The sequence below is a fragment of the Myxocyprinus asiaticus genome, chromosome 40 (genome assembly GCF_019703515.2).
Source record: "Myxocyprinus asiaticus isolate MX2 ecotype Aquarium Trade chromosome 40, UBuf_Myxa_2, whole genome shotgun sequence".
Taxonomy (NCBI): domain Eukaryota; kingdom Metazoa; phylum Chordata; class Actinopteri; order Cypriniformes; family Catostomidae; genus Myxocyprinus; species Myxocyprinus asiaticus.
In genome coordinates, this window is record NC_059383.1 from 14,243,550 (window position 1) to 14,265,789 (window position 22,240).

The 22,240-nt window shown below is 36.6% G+C and overlaps 1 protein-coding gene across 3 annotated transcripts; it reads right to left on the bottom strand.

Moving 5' to 3' along the window:
• Window positions 1-2,356: 2,356 nt before the first annotated feature.
• Window positions 2,357-8,179, bottom strand: LOC127430796 (claudin-14-like). Of its 3 annotated transcripts, XM_051680865.1 has the most exons (3): window positions 8,083-8,126; window positions 4,897-4,940; window positions 2,357-4,388 (listed from the first exon to the last, which is right to left on the bottom strand). In XM_051680865.1, the coding sequence occupies exon 3, from the start codon at window positions 4,331-4,333 to the stop codon at window positions 3,503-3,505; it is 831 nt and encodes a 276-aa protein (XP_051536825.1). In that variant the 5' UTR covers window positions 4,334-4,388; window positions 4,897-4,940; window positions 8,083-8,126; the 3' UTR covers window positions 2,357-3,502. The 3 variants fall into 3 exon arrangements, with proteins under 3 accessions (XP_051536825.1, XP_051536824.1, XP_051536823.1); XM_051680864.1 differs by lacking the exon at window positions 4,897-4,940 and having other exon boundaries at window positions 8,083-8,179; XM_051680863.1 differs by lacking the exons at window positions 4,897-4,940; window positions 8,083-8,126 and adding an exon at window positions 4,714-4,845.
• Between the last annotated feature and the right edge of the window lie 14,061 nt (window positions 8,180-22,240).

Genomic DNA, 22,240 nt, shown 5'->3' on the forward strand with positions numbered 1-22,240 from the left:
TGGGACAGTTTGTGGATGAATCTGCACGTTCTTTGTGCTTATGCCTCCTCTTGGATGGAGTTTGTTTTGTGGAATATTTCTTGCACATCAGTAGAGTGATTAGGGCATTTGTTACACTCATATAACAGCCGAATGTGCCAACTCACTGAACATTCGTTTGACTGCCCAAGGAAACTGTACATTTTTTTTTGTTTTTTTGTGCTGGTTCCGCTAGAGGCTGGAGTTTGTTTTGTGGAGGAACACACCTTCGGGACAGTTATGTGGATGAATCTACACGTTCTTTGTGCTTATATTTATTTTTATAGAAGCACTGGACTTGAGCAATCCGATGGCAAATTTGTCGCGGGGACTCTTGTAGGCGTACATGGACTGTTTGATTTTAGAGGGATGGACGCCGGTTGGCGCCGTCGTGCGCGGGGTTAATGCGCATGTTTTTCTTTTTTCTGTTTTTTTTTTTGTTGTTGTTCTGGGGGATGTTTGGGGGTTGATTGTTGCACCAGTGTTGGTATGTGGTCTTTATAATTATATTTTTGACACACAATCTATTTTTCTCATATGTCAAATGTCAAATGTTAATATGAGCGAATTGTCTCTCTCCACATGGAATGTGAATGGGTTGAGGCACCCCATAAAAAGAAGGAAGGTTATTTATTTTCTTAAACGTAAGAAATATGATACAGTGTTTATTAAAAAAATGCATCTTTCCCTGCAGGAAGCTGAAAAATTTGGGAAGATATGGGGTGGACATGTTTTTTTTAGTGCTGGATCAAGTAAGAGTAGGGGGTATTGATAAATAAACATTTACAATTCAAATGTCTTAAACAGATTAAAGATAAATTAGGAAGAGTCATTATTGTTTTAGCAGAAATTCAGTGGCAAAGGTTGATTTTGTCTAATATTTACGCACCTAACGCTGATGATCTTGAAGGGATGTTGCAAGCTGCTGGCACCCCTCATGATATAATATTGGGAGGAGACTTTAATCTTTTTTTTTTTTTTTTATCATAGTGAAGCAAAAGTGTGTAAGTCCCCTAGAGCAACACTGATGCTTCACAGGATGTGTAAAGATCTTGGTCTTACAGATATTTGGAGACTTTTGAACCCATCTGGTAGGGACTATAAATTTTTTTTCATCAGTTCATAAGATTTATTCTAGAATTGATTTTTTGTTTTTAATTATATCTTAGTCCCTCATGTCATCTGTTGTTGATTGCTCAATTGGAAACATCTTAGTCTCAGATCACGCCCTGGTGAGTTTAGAGGTGTTGCCACATTCTGAGAAAAAGAAATCATATAGCTGGCACTTTAATGTATCTCTTTTGCAAAACCCTGGATTCCAACAAATGTTAAAGGCTGAAATCAGTGTTTATATGGAGATCAACTGGTCCTCAGTATCCTCTGTGGGCGTGGCTTGGGAGGCACTTAAGGCAGTTCTTAGGGGTCGGATCATACAGTTCATCAAAAAATCCAAAGCAGGAGAACTCGTGAAGTTGGAAGGGAATATTAAAAGTGCAGAGGCAGAGCTGAAGCACCGAATGACGTCTGATGGTCTCAGAGAATTGACCCGATTGAAATACAGATATAATACTATTTTGTCACGGAAGGTGGAGTTTTGGCTATTCAAGGCAAGAGTCGGGGGACAAAGCAGGGAAGCTTTTGGCTAGATATATAAAACAGAGAGAGTCTTTTTCTACAATTCACTGAAATCTGCTGGTGGTGAAATATATACCTATTATATATTATATAATAATTCTGGCTAACTGATTAAGTAAAGTTATGACATCTCTTATATATATAGATCAGGTGAGGTTTATTCGGGGCTGCAGCTCTTCTGATAACATTAGGCATTTCATCAATATCATGTGGTCAGTGCCGAATGATCAGACTCCGGTCGCTACCATCTCACTTGATGCCAAAAAGGCATTTGATATGGTAGAATGGGATTATCTTTTTAAGATTTTGGAAATATATGGGTTCGGGAATACTTTTATTGGATGGATTAAGTTACTTTATAGACATCGTTACCGGCGGTACAAACAAATGTATTAATTTCAGATTATTTTACTCTAGAAAGGGGCACCTGGCAGGGTTGCCCTCTTTCCCCATTATTGGTCTGTCTTGTCCTGGAACCATTAGCAGCCGCGATAAGAAAGGAAGATGATATTCCAGGGGTGATTGCGGGAGGTATGGCGCATAAGCTTTTGCTTTATGCTGATGATATTTTATTATTTGTCTCCGATCCTACTAGATCTATGCCTTGCCTCCACAGAATTATTAATTCCTTTTCTAAGTTCTCAGGATACAGGGTCAGTTGTGGGGTTTAAATGTTGATTCTATGTATGTATGTTTTGCTTTTCTTTATTTACTGTAGGAATCAATAAAATACATTTAATTACAACAACAACAAAAAAAAAGGAAAGAAAATGAAAATTTGGTCATCATTTATTCACACTCATGTTCCAAACCTGTATGTCTTTCTTTCTTTCTTTCTTTCATGAAAGTTAAAAGAGATACAGAATAGGTAGATTGTTAGTCTTAGTCACCATTCACTTCCATTATATGTGAGAGCAGCAGCAACATTCTTCAAAATGTTTCCTCGTGTTTCACGGAAGAAAGTAAACAATCCCTTTAACATACTGTTATACATAACATTTGAATGTGCTAATAAGCAGGGAACATTGCAGCACTGAGAATATCTGTGACGTACCAATGCAGAGATGTTTATTGTTGATATGGTGTCTGCAGGGCTTTGTGGTTGATATGAGAAAACTGCAGTATTAAAAGCATTTGGGAACAATAATAAGAGCTTTCCAAGGTCTATGTGTAAAGAAATGAAAGAGAGGTTTTTGCTACAGACTGCTGAACATCCCCCATCTTTATTAATATACTGAATATGATAATTGTGTGCTTAATTACGTGTACACATTGATTTGTTAAGGTTGACAAAGAGAAAAGTTCTGTTATTAACATCTTGAACTTTTATGTGTAACAGTCATACAAAAACCTTAAAAAATAAATGTGAATCAAAAATATTTAATATGTTTGAGTGCACTTTTAGCTCACAGTTCTCAAGGACTGACCCACTGTAGCTAAAGAGGTCATTGTGAAATATTAGCTCTGCATGTTTGCAAAGAGGACAAAATATCTCTTTACAAGGGCACAGGCGTATAGTTTCGTCGATACATATTGATTGGTTTTTCTCTAAAAAGCATCTTGATATATATTTTAAATTATTTAACCTCCAGCACACACAAAAAAAGACCAGCATTTCATGTATTTTTCGTCCATGTGATGAAATAATCCAAAAGCACCTTTGTGTGCCTCTCTTATCAGTTCAATTAGTTGCATTTGCTCTTTCTTTGGCAATGTATCCATTCTGCTTGTGCCTTAATCCAATTTAGGATTAATCTTGCCTATTATAAGAGTCTTTACATGGTCCAAGGATTAATCACAATGGCCCTTTTAGGAGAAATGGTACAAACCAAAAGTATAACACAAATCCTCAGACATAGCCTGTGACGTCATACCCAGCAGCTGTATTCTGCCTAGTTGATTTCCTGGAATCATGGGCTGGTGCTGGCATGGCAGAATGGGTACTGGTGCTGGTTTGGCTGTTAAGCGTCTGACTCTTGTTGGCAACGTTGTGGTTTGCGGCAGATTGCAGAATGGGTGGATGGTAGGGCATTGAATGGGTCGCTCCACGTGACATCCCGAACCCAGTGCGGTCAGGGTATGGGTATTGTCGCCTGGTTCCCCTACCACCATCTAAGTCATCGCAACAGGATGCACTCAACAGCCCTCCACCTAACATGGACATGAGAGAAGAAGCCAGCCCCACATATAGGCAGTTGCCTATCTCAAACTTCAGACTGGGAGGTATGTTGTTGGTGTAGAATGTTTGCACTACCTCATGGGTCTTCCAAGACACCGGGATCAAAGACAAGAGCCCTGCCAGGAGAAACAGTGAGCCACCTACACCAGCCACCTTGCTCTTGACCGAGGATCCATCCATACAGACAGTGCACTGCATGCCGATGGTGGACACGGCGAGTGCCATGACTGAAAACATTAAGGAGATGACCATCATAGCTCTGGCTGCTTGTAGATCAGCCGTGAGCCCCAGAATGCTGTTGTAAGTCTCACACTGGAAGGCTCCAGTGCTCTGATGGACACATTCCATCCACAGACCTTTCACGTTTTCTACTGCAGTCACAATATTAGCACCAATGTGCGCTGAGGTTGCCCAGTATGGCAAAAGAGTGGCTACCAGGGTCCCGAACATGCCAAAGATACCCAAAAAGAAGCCCATCAACTCCAACGCTGCTATCGCCATTTTGGCCACTGGATCAATGTGTACTCCAAAAGTCAAACAAACTGTAGCTAGATTACTGTAAAAGAAAACAACTCACTTTAGTTAATTAAAGGGATAGTTCATCCAAACAATGGTCATTGTTTACTCATATTTATGTTATTTCAAACCTGTATGACTTTTTTTTTTTTTTCAGTTACACTCAAAAGGAAATGTTAGGCAGAATTTTTGCCTCAATTTCACTGCATTTTTTGCCCATTCCATTCACTTTTCACATAAAAGTCATATGGGTCTGGAACAACATGAGGCAGAATTTTAATATTTGGGTAAACAGTCTCTTTTAAAACACAAGCCTCAATTAAAACAGTTAAAACACTTAAAACATGTCTGGCAAGTTTACTTACACTACATATGCTAATAAGTGAGATGTTCTCCAGTATTTCTTAATGTGCTCATATGTGCTCCTCGTCTTTGCATGTGTGTTCCCACAGTCCCTCTTATATCGCTCTTTACATATTAGGAGCCCCTGTCCATGTACACACAGGCACCTCCGGAAAAGATAAGTTAAAGATTTACTCGTTACTCACCCCAAAACTGACCTTTTCTTTATCCATCCCAAAAAACAAGGCCACTGTGGGAAAGGACAGTGTCAATCACAGGGAGTGAGTGTTATTTGTTTACTAGTGTGACTGATTAGAGAAAACAGTTTTATTTTTTATCCATTTATTTTTTTTATGTAAATTAAATGCAATTTCTTACTTTCATATAAAGTAATTTAAATAATTACTCCACTTATTTATATAGGCTATTCTTATACAGTATTTATATATATAAGCAATATCACATAAGCAAGAGTTTTAGGTTTTATTTTTCTTCCACACTTTCCATTATTTTTCATAATCATTGATTAGTTTCCATAAACGTTGCAGAGAAGTTTGTGACATTACAGTACAGCATTCAATTAAATGTTGAAATGAAGATCCCAGTGTATGGGTTTAAAAAGCTTTATAATGAACAGGTGTGATACGCATACAAGAATCATAGTATACGTGCCTTGTATCTTCCTATCTTACTCGCTCCATCTGATTTACTGAATGTTCGCGTTTTTGATCCGCACGTGCTTAATTCCTCCACAAACTTGGCGCGCTCGCAAAATTTAAAATGTAACGGTTATTCCGTTGGGCCAACTCCTAGTAGTTGAGCGCCTACTTCCTGACATTTGTTTATTAATTTCCTCAATAATTATTTACTTCTAGATGTGAGATTAATATATTGATTTTATAAAGATTTCAGTAATTTAATCGAAAAGAACATGATGTATAACCTAGGTGAAACCAAGACGTTTTTTGTTTATTGACTACAAATGAAGAGAAGCAGATGTCCCTGATAAGCTGTACACAAAATTAATCTAATGTTGGGCTTAAGGTTAATTTAATGTAAGTCTGCTGTCAGTAGCCTTCATTTCTAATTTTAAAAACCCCTGGACTGTGTTGAAGTCATTGGTTCAGCATATTAATGTCTGGTGCTGAGGTATAGTGTTTTAGAAAATGCTAAATCAGTGCTCAGTTTTCAGTATGGTACTGATGCATAGCAGGGTTGCAGAAAGCATACCAGTATACACTCTCTGAGCACTTTATTAGGAATACCTGTACACCAACTTATTAATGCGATTATCTAATCAGCCAACCATGTGACAGCACTGCAATGCATAAAATCATACATATACGTGTCAGGAGCTTCAGTTAATGTTCACATCAACCATCAGAATAGGGAAAAACCAGATGGGCTGGTTTGAGTATATATATATATATTGCATTCAGAAAGTATTCAGACCGCTTAATTTTTTTCACATTTTCTTATGTTGCAGCCTTATGCTAAATTGCTTTCAATTATTTATTTTTTTCACATCAATCTACACTCCATACCCCATTATGACAAAGCTAAAAACATTTGATAACTTTGCAAATTTATTAATAAGAAAACAACTGAAATATTACATTGACATATGTATTCAGACCCTTTGCTATGACACTTGAAATTTAGCTCAGATGCATCCCATTTCTCTGGATCATCTTTGAGATGTTTCTACACTTTGACTGGAGTCCACCTGTGGCAAATTCATTTGACTGGACATGATTTGGAAAGGCACACACCTGTCTATGTAAGATCTCACAGCTGAATATGCATATCAGAGCAAAAACCAAGCCATGAGGTCAAAGGAACTGCCTGCAGAGCTCAGAGACAGGATTGTGTCGAGGCACAGATATGGAGAAGGCTACAAAAAAATTTCGGCTGCATTGATGGTTCCCAAGAGCACAGTGGCCTCCACATAACTCTTAAATGGAAGAATTCTGGAACAACCAGGACTCTTCCTAGAGCTGGTTGCCCGGCCAAACTGAGCAATCGGGGGAGAAGGGTCTTGGTAAGAGAGGTGACCAAGAACCTGATGGTCACTCTGGTTGAGCTCCAGAGATCATGTGTGGAGATGGGAGAAACTTGCAGAAGAACAACCATTACTGCAACACTCACCGATCTGGGCTTTATGGCAGAGTGGCCAGACGGAAGCCTCTCCTCAGTGCAAGAAACAAAAAAGCACCTAAAGGACTCTCAGACTGTGAGAAAAAAAGATTCTCTGATCTGATGAAATGGAGATTGAATTGTTTGGCCTCAATTCCAAGCGTCATATCTGGAGGAAACCAGGCACCGCTCATCACCTGCGCAATACCATCCCATCGGTGAAGCATGGTGGTGGCATCGTGCTGTGGGGGTGTTTTTCAGCAGCAGTGACTGGGGGACTGGTCAGGGTTTTAAAATTAAAAAAATAAAATAAAAAATAAAACGTCTTGGTTCCAATAAGGCACTTACAATGGAAGTTAATGGGGGCAAATGTTTTAATGTTAGCTACTCACTGTTTCAAAAGTATAGCCACAAGGCATAAACAATATGTGTGTTAACATGATTTTAGTGTGACAAAATCACTTACTAACTTTTTCTGTATAAAGTTATGGCCAACTTTGTTACCATGACGATACTATAATGTCAACAAACACTAAAATGACTGTAAAAATGACAATTTAAACAACTTTACAGCTCAGATAAGTTTTAACAGAAGAATTAAAGTGCTTTTATAAAATTATAAGCTTCACATTTCTGTTTGAACACTCCAAAAATTGGCCCCATTCACTTTCATTGTTCACATTCACTTCCACTGTAAGTGCTTCACAGTACCACAGATTTTTGCATTTTTTTCTTTTCTTTTTTTTTTTTTTAAGAAAAGGAGTAATCAACATTATGCAACAAATGCTGTAAATTGAGATGAACTTGTATTGAACACAAAACATTCCTTTAAGTAAACACACACCTTAAATTAGGGGGTGCAAGTTATGGCAAAAATTATAGAAGAGAAAAATATAACTGCACAACTCAAAATACAGGCTAATTTATTTACCAGCGTTTTGGCTATCAGCCTTATTTTGAGATGTGCAGTTTTATTTTTCTCTTCTATGAAGCCAAACATTGTACATTCCAACATGTATTGTTCACATGGCAAGCACTCTACTGTGAAAAACACAAATGTACAGTATAGCTCAACAAAAGTGTGCTGCATCAATTTCTCTGTATAACTGTATGATTTCCTCAGTCATAGGCTTACCACATTTTGAATTTAGGTAAAAACAAATTGGTAATGTGAAATCAGTTTCACTTTGTAAACTATCTCACATCGATTTACAATGATTACACAAAAACAAGCATTCACACAAATTTAAACATACCTGGTCTGTTATTTTTTAAGTTGCTCTACCCCTGGAGAAAGATACAGCTCTATCTTTCATCGATGTGCATGTTCGTACAGTTTGAGCCAGTTTCAACTGAACCCTCCTCTCAATCTCACTAAATATTCCACTCACATGTCACCTCACTGTAATGAGATTATAACAGTAATCCAGCCTCTTATTGGAAGGGTCAACTATGAACCAGCAAAAACAATAAATAGATGTGACAGGCCATTTCAGCTCATGTATGCTCAAAATGATTGTCTTTAAATGTAGTGATTTAGATTGTAACCTGTGTCCCTGCAGTTTGCACATATTTCCAGGCAACAGAACAATATAAATATTGCTATTATATAATACAAATTATACAATTATTATCTTTTTAAATAATTGTATAAAATACACAAAGCATTACAAAAGTATTAAAGTTGCCTTGCCACCATAATTCCTGATGTCTTTGGAATATGTAATCTGATTGTAATGTTCACACCAGCAGCATGTACATAGAGTCACAGTGTGATCTCTTCTCAGGTCAGGGGTGAGATGTTTAGGTGCTGCAGTGGGAACGGTGATCCTGTGTTTGGGCCCAGAAAACAAGATGTCAGTATAGAAATAGAGAGAGCAGAGGAGCAGAGAGGGTGAGAGGAGTGTGTCTACAGAGGTGTGACGGCTGGTGCCATACACACACCTCCTCAAATGAGCTCAGAGGTGTTGAGATACACACGATGGTGTATCTCAACACCATAGTCTGAGCCTGAATGTTTATTCCCAAATCAACAGCTATTAACTTAAGACCCATTTGACCAGAACATTGAAGTAAACACGCTGAAACAATGAGTTATGGTAAAATATTTAATATAATTACATTATATAAAATACTCAGTAGACACTTTCAAAGCAACTTACAGTTCATTCAAACTATAGATTTTATTAGTACAGTATGTGTTCCAACATCTAGTGGAAAGCCTTCTCAGAAGAGTGGAAGCTGTTTTTTTTTTAAGTTAAATGTTGAAGTTTAATGACAGGCACATATGGAAACTGTGTCCAATTTTTGCCATGCAATGTATCTTCAATGCAAGTTAAGCTCAATCGACAGCTTTTGTTGCATAATGTTGATTACCACAAAAATACATTTTTAACTCGTTCCTCCTTTTCTTTAAAAAAAAGCAAAAATCGTTGTTACAGTGAGGTACTTATAATAGAAGTGAATGGGGCCAATTTGTGGTGGATTTAAAGGGAGAAATGTGAAGCTTATAATTTTATAAAAGCACTTACATTAATTCTTCTGTTAAAACTTATGTATTGTTTGAGCTGTAAAATTGTTTAAATTGTAATTTTTACAGTCACTTTAGGGGTTTAGGGTTTGGTGACATTACATAGTCATAGCAACAAAGTTGTGAAATTGCCTATAACTTTACACAGAAAAGGTTAGTAAGTGACTTTATAACACTAAAATCATGTTAACGTGCATGTTTTTTATGTCTTGTGGCTAAACTTTTGAAACTGAGTATTTTAATGTTCAACAATTTGCCTCCCATTCACTTCCATTGTAAATGCCTCACTGTTACCCAGATTTTTTCTTTTTTTTTTTTTTTTTTTTTTTTTTTAAAGAAAGTAGAGGCAAGTCAAAATTAATTTTTGTGGTAATCAATTTTATGCCACAAATACTGTTGAATGAGCTTAACTTGATTTGAACCCGGAATATTCCTTTAACAGTAAATCTGAATTCTACTGTACACACATGAATTCTGTATCTAATCTAAGTTGCACAGGAAGGCATAATGGGAATGTAAAATGGTCTCTTGAGGCTCAGCATGCTGTAGGTGAATCATCATTTTAACCTGCAGACACCAAACCATAACATATACTATAGCCAAAGTTCCCAGTTTCTCTCAGTGTCTCATTCCATCACCCTGTTGTTCCCAAGCTATCTCTCTAGGTCTCACTCTGCTGGTCTCGTTTACGGAGATGTGTGAATGTCACCAGCTCTCACACCTACACAGACACACTTCTCTCACCCTCTCTGCTGTTCTACTCCCTCCAAAGTCCCACCAATGTACATACGGTTCATGTACCAGGTCCACACAACAGCACCTGCACACTTCCAATCTCTAAACTGACACACACTGACCCCATCATAACCTCTGGTGCTTATTAGTAGAGTTTGCTAAGGCAAGCATCACTATTATTATTGCTCATGCTTGATACCTTAAATAATGTGGTTTGCTGAGGAGAGATTTTTAACTAGCTTTCTAAATCAGACTTGTGATTTTTGTCTGGCAGATGATGAAAATAAATCCCATAGTCTTACATTGAAGGAGGGACCCGATCCATATCTAGGAACCAGAATATCATATAGACTAGGGGGTGGGCTCTTTTGACCTGGTACAGTAAACAACCACCAACCAGTCAGCCAAGCAATCACCGTGGCAACCACTGAGAACACCATACACATGCATAGCAATGCACTTGACAACGCCCTAGTATTGTGGTGACAGGTTTTGCATGGGCAAGCACAACTTGCATTTTCTTCTGAAAATGTAGAAATCTAGTTGTATTTAAAGAAACATTCCGGGTTTGATACAAGTTAAGCTCAATCCACAACATTTGTGGAATAATGTTGATTACTGTGAAAAAGAATTTTGACTCATCACATGTTTATTACAAAAAAACAATGGAAGTGAATGGGGCCAGTCTATAAACATTAAAATGCAAGCGGTTTCAAAAGTGTAGCCACAAGACGTAAACATTATGTGCGTGAACTTGATTTTAGAGGGATAAAATTGCATACTAATCTTATTTGTGTGAAGTTATATCCAATATTACAACTCCGTTGCCCTGATGATATAATGCCTGTAAGCAATTATATCACTCTAAAATCATGTTAACACATAAAATGTTTACATCTTGTGGCTACACTTTTGAAACAGTGTGTATTTTAACGTTTATGGACTGGCCATATTCAATTCCATTATAAACGTCTTATTATCTATTGTTTATTTTTTGAAAAAAAAAAAAAAACATTTTTTTTTGTGTTAATCAACATTATACCACAAATGCTACTGATTGAGTGTAACTTGTATTATACCCAGAACATTTCTTTAAAAAGCACAAACAACCATCAGTCATCAAGATTCAGTGGCAGGAATGGGAATACAATGAAATCTATGTAGAGGACAAGTGCATGAACGAGTGTATGAGTGCATTCATTAAATGACCCAGCCGTATCAATAAAATACACCAAGGTCTTTTGCTAAGCACTAATTAATCATCACTAATTCTTTCCTTATCTAGGCATGTGCCCCTTCTGACCATTTGGTATCAGCACCCTAACAACGTAATTCTGAAACTTGATTGATTTGGTCCTTTAAAGTCTCTTTGATCTCAAACGCTGGCCAAAATACTGGCTTTCTTGGCTGTTGGTAAAAGAAAAAATTTTCAAAACAAAGGGTGCTGGAATTTAGGTTACACAATCAATAAAGTATTGAGAAATGAGATATGCTCCATTTATTCTGGTCAGCGATCACCTTTGAAAGCTTTTGTACACAGAACAAAACATTTTGATGTACAATTTTAAGGGCACATTGGAGGTCAGCGTCCAGGTCAAAGGTGTGTGTAGGTGCTGATGTGGGAATGGTGGCTCTGGCTGTGTGTCTTGACCTGGGCATGTGTGTACTGAACAGAAAGTGAGTAGAATGGTGGTGATCTGCAGTGTGAAGGCTGGTGTCACCCCAACACCTCCTCAGATAAGAGCAGAGGTGTGAGGAGCGCATCAGTGAACAGGGTCACTGGACGGTCGTTGCTTAGTGTAATCCTGGTCTGTTAACCTTTTCACAGTTATAGAAGTCATATAAATGCAATCATGATTATAAATGTCAAACATGGCACACTTAAATGCATCAAGTCAGTTTTGACATCAGTGAAGTTTGGTTATGCATTTAACCTCTTATATTCTGCAGGATTTTTGGGCTGCCGCCTGAAATTTTTCACACTCAAATTTAAAAGCTCCCTGTTCACACATTTAGTCAACTAATTCAATAAAAATGGTCTCATTTTACAGATAATCCCCATGTATTTTATTGCAATTGTTAATACATTTTAATGTTAAACATAACTTTGTTTATAAACATTATATATATATATATATATATATATATATATATATATATATATATTCTTTTTTTTTTTAAATAAATAAAAAAAAATTATGTCTAAAGTTTAAAAGCATGCCATTTCAGTTCTGTGTCCTCTGTTTTCAAGCAAAAAGTCTTATTTTATTCCACTGGATGGCAGCAAGTACTAGAAAAAAGAATTCTTCCATCACATTATACTGATCTGAAATGTAGGTGGTTCTCTAATGCATTTTAGCCCTCACCCATAGACAACAAGTCTTTTTTTGAAGTGCTGAGATCTTCCACGTTGTTTTGTTGAATATTTTGGCTGCTGAGTCTATAAGCCCAATCTAGGTGTCACTGAAAAGCAGAGAATGCCAGCTTTACAATTATGTGTAACATTTAATCTTCTATAGATGGGAATCTATTTTGCTGATGATTTGTTTCTCATACTTTTACTACCAGACTTAATATTTTGTTCACATTTTTTTCTACACAACATTGGATTATTCATCCAAGCAAGCTAACAAACAAGTAAACAAGTAATTTATTTAACTCATTTTAAAGCTAACAACCTACGGTAAGATTTGATATAAAGTTTGAGGCTGTCAAGAGGCATCAGTGTATTACTCCCTGCTAATTCAGAGTCTGGGGGATGGAGCTTTAACTTCTATCAAGAGATTATGGGAGAAAGATTTCAACTTGGTATTGGAGGAGGGAGTGTGGGCTAGGATTCTTAAAAATGTCAAGTCTGCATCTAGAGATGCAAGGGTGCGCCTTATGCAATTCAATATTTTACATAGATTTTATTGGACCCCCTCTAGATTGTATAGGCTTGGTCTTAAAGGCACCCACCTGCTGGCGATGCCAATCGGAGGATGGAGACATGGTTTCATTTTGCCCCAGACTTTGTGTTTTGGGCGATGGGGCGGTCATCGATGTGGGGAATAGTCATATAGAGAATTGTCTTCTGTCCTGTGTGATGATCGTCAGGCAGATTATTTTGAGGGGTTGGAGGTCAACTGGTGCGCCCCCATTTCTGGAGTGGTGCGCAGAGATGAGGAGGGTGGCGGCTTTTGAAGAGGTGTCATTGGGAAGACAGGGTAACTTATGTTTGTTTGTCTGGAAATGGGGCAATTATTTATTTATTATTTATTAGTTTTTGGAGGGCTCTCGGGGTGGGGCATGGAGAGAGTAGTGTAGTTTTGGTTGAGTATGTTTATTATATATATATATATATATAAATTGTTTGTTTGCTCTTTTTTTTCTGTAAATCTACTCATGTGTGTCCAGAGGGATGTTTGTTTGGGGGCAGGGTTGGGGATTGGGAGGGGTGGTTGTGGGGTTTAAATGTTGTTTGTATATGTATATATATATATATATATATATGTTTTTGCTTTTCTTTATTATTGTAAGATTTAATAAAAACATTTAATTACAAAAAGTTTGATGCTATTTGGGGTTTACAGATCAGTGTTCAGCACAGAAAAGAGACGTTTGCATTTTATGCCTAACCAAAATAACATATAAATTTGTGATATTTTTTGAAAATAATTCAAACGGTTGATTATAGCAACAAAATAAACTGTACAGTCACCGTCCTGAGAATAAGAGCTTTCATTTGATATATGACTTGTCTATTTAAGTGCTATGTGAAGGACTTTCTACAACATAACCTCTAGGTGGGGCCAATTTGCGACACAAATGTTTTCAGACTTTAATTTGTTATTGAATGTAGCTAAATGCAAAAGTGATGGGGTTCTCTGAAGAGTTGAGATTCTAAGCTTTCAAATGATACCACATATGCCTAATTTATGCATCCAGGGGCAGTGTTTTAAGTGTTAAAACGGCTTTCCATATAGCACCTCCTCACGGACCTGCCTGTGGGTCTGGAGAGTTTAATTAACCAATGATGGCAAACCTGACATAATGCCTCTAAATATTTTCATTGAAAAACAACATATAAACTCCTAGTTTTTGGGGGACTGGGGCCTTCAAATTTTGTCATGGGCAATGGGGTGCCTTTGAGTCAAAAATGTTGAGAACCACTGACCTATACACTCACTTATTCACTAAAAACCCTAGTTTTACAAACTAATATTCTTGGTAAATGCAAATGGGTGTGATTTCAGAAAGGACTTTTATTTCAAAAGGAGCTAAAGGGGTGGGTGAACAAACAAAATTTCTCCCTCTGGGAAATAGTAATAACTTTGAGACTTGGCCAAACAGGAAATATTTTAATGAATTTCAGTTTGAATTTATGCTTATATTTTGATCCAGCATTCTTCAGTCCCTTTCTCCTGTTTATATACTGTTTATGTTTTTCTCGATTCTTATCTTTATTTTGCTCAGGGTTGAAGCAGGGTCAGTGTTGTGTAGGTGCTGATGTGGGAACAGTGATGCAGGTCCTGGTACATGTGCTGTGTGTAGAGAGGAGCATTGGAAAGGGTGAGAGATGTGTGCCCATTGAGGTGTGATGGCTGGTGCCATACACACGCACCTCCTCAAATGGGAGCAGAGGTGCGAGGCTTTTTTAGAAGTGAGAATGACGGGATCACTGGAGTATCACTAGACACTCTTACCCTTAGCAGAGGTCAGTCATCAATGTAAACATGTAATTTTCTCATGGAGACCTGTCACATACTGTATGTAATATAATCATCAATAATCTACATCCTCTAATTTCTTAAAAAAATATGCATGAACCCTCTTGTCATTTCAAACCCATATCAACTTCTTTCTTGGAATACAAAAGGAGAGATTTAGCAGCGTTGACGCCACTCCTTTCAGTACCACAAAAGCATGTAGTGACTAAGGGCTATTAAGCTCCAAAATGACAAAAATAAAATAAAAAGAGTCCATATGACTCTATATTCCGAAGGCATACAATAAGAATGATTACATGCAGATTGATTAATCATCTTCAATTTGAATATTTGCAAGTTACAATTTTCTGTGATTGCAACACCAGCCGTCTTAAACAATAATTTCACTTTACCTGCATAAAAAGAATGGGGTATGTATAACAGCACATGAAATTTGTCTTTGCAATGACTAAAATGTGAATTATAGAGTTCCTAATTTCAAATGTTATCTTAAATCACAAAAGATTTGAACAGAATCAGTCATTCTTTTTGAGCAGAAGGAGCGCCCCCTTTTGGGTGTACACTCTCTGGCTTTAGGACATCACAAGCACTGATATTTTGATTTAGATCAATTATAACTTAAACAAGGATTGATTTTCTGATAAACTGTAAGTCAGTGTTTATTATTCATTTATTCTTCATTTATCAGGCCCTTTTATTCAAAGTGATTAGAGTGACAACACCCCTGGAGCAACCATAGGGGTTAAGTTAATTGTTCGTAGGCCCAGATCTTAACCACTATCGGTAAGTTACACTAAACGAAGATTTGTAAAGAGCATGCCCATTTTATCTGTCAATCACAAGGGTATATAATCTGCTGCTTACATTACTCAGGTGCCAATTCTTCAGGCATCCCTTTGTCACCCCAACTCCACTCTATTTCTAATATTTTTACTCTATTTTAGTCTTCATCTATTAGTTTTCTGGGAAGATGATCTTTGAGTCAAACCTCAAGACACATCTGTTTACCTGTTTAACTTGTGAAATGTGCCTTTAGGTGTATTCAAGCACACTGAAAATATTGTTAACCTAAAGATCTGCTTCATGTCATAACATCTAAATTAGCTGTTTGATTCAATAAAAATGTAAAAAATGCAATTTAACATCACTGAATCAACCTAAATACATTAGGTCACACGAACAAATCTAATTTTAATGGTTAGATCAAGTAGAAATAGCTCCTTAAGGTAACAATTGCAGCTTCCCAGTTTTACAATGCATGTCCACTTAAATATGTTCAAAAGTGTGAAAGGACATTAATCAATTGGGTGGGTTTCCTAATCTTATTCACAAACATGCTAGTAACATTTGTTTGCAAACATTCACTCTGAATTACATCTTTACACTTTACTAGACAGCAGACATGCATCATTAGGTTTGGAAATTGCTCTTATTAATTTGCCAGGGGTCGAGAGACAAGTGGTAATAAAGCTTGAGAAAAATAGTTAAGCTATTGTTGAAGTTATAGTCCAGAGTTATATTTGCTCTAAAAACATCACAATCGAAGGTAAAGATTCTTTTGTGATAAGACAACAGAGGGCTAATCTTGCCTCTTGACTAGTTTAAAATCAGAGAGAGGCAGTTAGAGGAATGTTGTTACTTGTGAGGGTCTGCTGTCTTTAAAAAAAGCAATCAACCTCACATTGCTCCAGCAGGAATATGTGCCAGCCATCTCCCTGATTTGCTCTAATGCAGACAAACTTATATGCCATTAATAGTTCAAAGTAAAAAAGGTTCATTTAAAAATAAGGTTTTAGCCTTTGTTTGTCAAAGGCTAACAATCATTATTGATCACATAGCCTAGCAAATAAGCAACCAGATGAACTCACAAGTAATTAATTTATGGGATTCAATGGGCACCTGAAATATTAAAAAAGAGAATTCAGTGTATTTAAATCACTTTGTACATAAAGAGAAATTAAATTTGCTTTTAAAATGATAGAATGTAATATGATGATAACATATGACACAGTATAAAGTAATTTGTTCAAAATTGTCATAAGTTTACATTTTTAGTTTCTTCATTATTCCCACATTTTATGACAACAGTGTTTTATTTTTAAAAGAATGTTCTGGGTTCTATACAAATTATGCTCAGTCGACAGCATTTGTATCATAATGTTGATTATCACAAAAGTATTTTGATTCATACCTGGTTTGTTTAAAACTAAAAAGTAAAACAGTAAGGCACTTACAATGGAAGTGAATGGGGCCAATCCATAAACATTAAAATATGTATACCTTTGAAACACTGTTTAAATGCCACAACACATAAACATTACCTATTAACGTATTATTATTAAACAAGGTACATATTTTTATGATCTACATAATTTTAGTTTGAGTAAAATTAGAAAAATTGCTTACAGTGTTTACCAACATTGAGTCATCATGGCAAAAAAAGTTGTAATATTGGACTTAAACTTTACACAGATAAGGTTAGTAAGCATTTTACCACAGTAAAATCATGCTGACACGCACAATGTTTATGTTTTGTGGACATACGTTTGGAACAATGTGGTCTGGACCAAACCTATTCACTTCCATTACTGTAACTACAACTTTTAAGGGAAAAGTCAAAAATATTTTTATGTGGAAATCAACATTACTTCATTCAAACTTGTACTGAACCCGGAACATTCCTTTAAACAGCAAATCTGATTTTGACGGTTGAATGGTGAACATTTCAACAAGTCTTGGAATTTCCTCTCGAATACTCCATTACAGAATATTTTGGAATTTACCAGTGCTGTATTTTAAATGATTAAGTCAATCTTGGCTTGAGGGAAAGGTTATGGGCTGACAACTGCATTGTTAAAATATGTTAAAAACATATAATCAAGCCAATCAATCAAATTGACTAACTGACTTTGACTAATAGATGTCAACATTTTGTGACAGATTTATATATGAACATGAAGGCATAGCATTCATTATTCAAAGAGAAAGAAAGGAGGAAAGAAAGAAAGAAAAAATGTTGAGAAACAGATTAAGAACTCAGATTGGCTCTAGTGCAGCAGTTAATTACAAAAACAAAGCAATTATTTCTTTTAGGCAGTAATGTGCTGTATGATAAAATAATGAATCGCAAATGGTCACTTTTGCTGAATTCTTCTGTTGATTTGATATACATTGAGTGCTCTGACTAATCCATTTCATGTTATTTTTAATTAAAGATTTGTGTTGACTTGCTTTAAAGAAAACACATTCGTCAGGCATGGGGAGCAGTGGGCTGGTGATTACTGACATTCCTGACCATGGGGGAGAAGATTTTTTAAGAGCCGTTAGTGGCAGGGGGTTTCCAAGGCTCTGAGATCAGCAAATGTTAAAACAGACTGGGACTAGACAGACCCCCATACACTAGAACACTCACAAATGAACAGAATAAACAACATACCTCTTATTGCCACTCTCTCTCCCCTCAAAACCTATCCATAATTAGTGCACTATCTATCTATCTATCTATCTATCTACCTATCTACAGTTGAAGTCAGAAGTTTACATACACCTTAGCCAAATACATTTAAACTCAGTTTTTCACAATTCTTGACATTTAATCGCAGAAAACTTTCCCTGTCTTATGTCAGTTAGGATCACTACTTTATTTTAAGAATGTAAAATGACAGAATAATAGTAGAGAGAATGATTTATTTCAGCTTTTATTTCTTTCATCACATTCCCAGTGGGTAAGAAGTTTACATACACTTTGTTAGTATTTGGTAGCATTGCCTTAAATTGTTTAACTTGGGTCAAATGTTTTGAGTAGCCTTCCACAAGCTTCTCACAATAAGTTGCTGGAATTTTGGCCCAGTCCTCCAGACAGAACTGGTGTAACTGAGTCAGATTTGTAGGCCTCCTTGCTCACACATACTTTTTCAGTTCTGCCCACAAATTTGCTATCGGATTGAGGTCAGGGCTTTGTGATGGCCACTCCAATACCTTGACTTTGTTGTCCTTTAGCCATTTTGCCACAACTTTGGAGGTATGCTTGGGGTCATTATCCATTTGGAAGACCCATTTGCGACCGAGTTTTAACTTCCTGGCTGATGTCTTGAGATGTTGCTTCAATATATCCACCTAATTTTCCTTCCTCATGATGCCATCTATTTTGTGAAGTGCACCAGTCCCTCCTGCAGCAAAGCACCCCCACAACATGATGCTGCCACCCCCATGCTTCACGTTTGAGATGGTGTTCTTCGGCTTGCAAGCCTCACCATTTTCCTCCAAACATAACGATGGTCATTATGGCCAAACAGTTCAATATTTGTTTCATCAGACCAGAGGAAATTTCTCCAAAAAGTAAAATCTTTGTCCCCATGTGCACTTGCAAACTGTAGTCTGGCTTTTTTATGGCAGTTTTGGAGCAGTGGCTTCTTCCTCGCTGAACAGCCTTTCAGGTTATAATGATATAGGACTTGTTTTACTGTGGATATAGATACTTGTCTACCTGTTTTCTCCAGCACCTTCACAAGATCCTTTGCTGTTTTTCTGGGAGTGATTTGCATTTTTCGCATTAAACTACGTTCATCTCTAGGAGACAGAATGCGTCTCCTTCCTGAGCGGTATGATGGCTGCGTCGTCCCATGGTGTTTATACCTGCGTACTATTATTTGTACAGATGAACGTGGTACCTTCAGGCATTTGGAAATTGCTCCCAAGGATGAAACAGATATGTGGAGGTCCACAATTTTTTTTATGAGGTCTTGGCTGATTTATTTTGATTTTACCATGATTTCAAGCAAAGAGGCACTGAGTTTGAAGGTAGGCCTTCAAATATCTATCTATCTATCTATCTATCTATCTATCTATCACTCTTTCTGTTCTTTCCATCTATCTATCTATCTATCTATCTATCTATCTATCTATCACTCTTTCTGTTCTATCTATCTATCTATCACTCTTTCTGTCCTTTCTATCTATCTATCTATCTCTCTATCTATCTATCACTCTTTCTGTTCTTTCTATCTATCTATCTATCTATCTATCTATCTATCTATCTATCTATCACTCTTTCTGTCCTTTCTATCTATCTATCTATCTATCTATCTATCAATCTATCACTCTTTCTGTTCTTTCTATCTATCTGTCACTATTTCTGTTCTTTCTATCTATCTATCACTCTTTCTGTTCTATCTATCTATCTATCACTTTCTGTTCTTTCTATCTATCTATCACTCTTTCTGTTCTATCTATCTATCTATCTGTCACTACCTCTGTTCTTTCTATCTATCTATCTATCTATCTATCTATCAATCACTCTTCTGTTCTATCTATCTATCTATCTGTCTGTCACTATTTCTGTTCTTTCTATCTATCTATCTATCTATCTATCAATCACTCTTTCTGTTCTATCTATCTATCTCTGTCACTATTTCTGTTCAATCTATCTATCTATCTATCTATCTATCTATCTCTCACTATTTCTGTTCTATCTATCACTCTTTCTGTTCTTTCTATCTATCTATCACTTTCTGTTCTTTCTATCTATCACTCTTTCTGTTCTTTCTATCTATCACTCTTTCTGTTCTTTCTATCTACATATCTATCTATCACTCTCTGTTCTTTCTATCTATCTATCTATCACTCTTTCTGTTCTTTCTGTCTATCTATCTATCAATCACTCTTTCTGTTCTGTTCTTTCTTTCTTTCTTTCTATCTATCTATCTATCACTCTTTCTGTTCTTTCTGTCTATCTATCTATCAATCACTCTTTCTGTTCTGTTCTTTCTTTCTTTCTATCTATCTATCACTCTTTCTGTTCTTTCTGTCTATCTATCTATCAATCACTCTTTCTGTTCTGTTCTTTCTTTCTTTCTTTCTATCTATCTATCTATCACTCTTTCTGTTCTTTCTGTCTATCTATCTATCAATCACTCTTTCTGTTCTGTTCTTTCTTTCTTTCTATCTATCTATCTATCTATCACTCTTTCTGTTCTATCATCTATCTATCTATCTGGGCACACTTGGAAACACTAAATGTGTTTCTATTGATCTTAACATCTAAAGGCCTATGCTTAAATTAGGGGTTTTATTTTAAAACTCTACATTTTAATTTGTGCCACGGCATTTCTTTACAAAATTAAAATGCCATTACTAAAATGCCATAAACATTTTTTTTAATAGATGAGTTGTATCGGATAGTGAACCTGCATTCATGAAAACTTCTTCAAACTGTTTTAAAAACAACGTGATGAAGTAGTTCTCAATCTAAATAAAGGGTGACTTTGAAGAAGCTCAAATATAAGATTTATAAGTTTTGATTTATTTCACATTTTTCATCTGTGCATGATTCCTATAATTCCAATTGCGTTATTTCAGAGTTTTGATGACTTTACTATTGTAAAATGGGGGAAACAGTAATAATATTGAATGAGTAGGTGTGTCCACCCATTTGACTGATAAATTGTCTGGCATGTCATTATGGCTTTGAGTAACTTCTTAGCAAATTCAAACGTTTTACTATTTGCAGGAATGCACGTCACTTCAGCACTTTTACTAATTAGATTAGTAAAGCGAACGAAAACACCACAGTTTCCAACTTAATTTATTCATCGCATTATCTGTTATCTCAACTGTGTTAAGGAATAGCACATTGCTATCTACGCTGTCCATTTGTGCCTTTTGCCTTACCCTGGTCAGTTTGCTGGCCCTGTAGGAGGTCGGAGTGACGCAGTCTCGCAAATGTGCTCCTCCAAATGGGGCGACGAAGTCCATCAAGACCCCATTAGGACCTCGTTAATTTCGCTCAGTGAGATATTTTGCACCCTTCTTAACGGGCTGAAGTGCGAACGCGTGCTTTAAGACAAACAGCGCGAGAGGCGCTCGCACTGACAGGGGATCGGTTTGAGTTGTTCGGCTTGTGGCGACTCCGGCAAGTGAAGGGGTTAAGAGCTGTTTTCAGATCAGTTGTTGTGGCCAATCACTAAAAGGATTGATAGACAGCGAAAAGGATCACTATAATCAACATTTATGTAGATATCCTCGTTAAATACCAAAAAGATTTGCATTTGGACGCTCATAAAGTTTTATACAAGCTAAAATTGAGCTGGCGCTAGCAAAAGACGTTAACCAATTCAAATTAATGATTAAATATTTCGAATGCTTCCCATTAGGAGGCTTGTTTCCAGAAACAAGACCATTTAAATGTGCTGTAAAAGACTGTAACAGTTTCAGAACTTCAAAAACAAATGCAGCAAAACATTGTTCTTAAACTAATTTCGGATTCTTTCGACTGTATTGTTGAGGGACTGCAGAGTTCTTTAATGTAGCCTAGACACCTAATAACTAACAATATTATATATGGCCTCACTCCTGTGTCGTCCCCCGTCGTCTTTCTCACAGATGGTGTGCAAGTTTGCCCCTCCGTGTTGTTGCAATAACCTCAGGGTACCAGATTTCTCA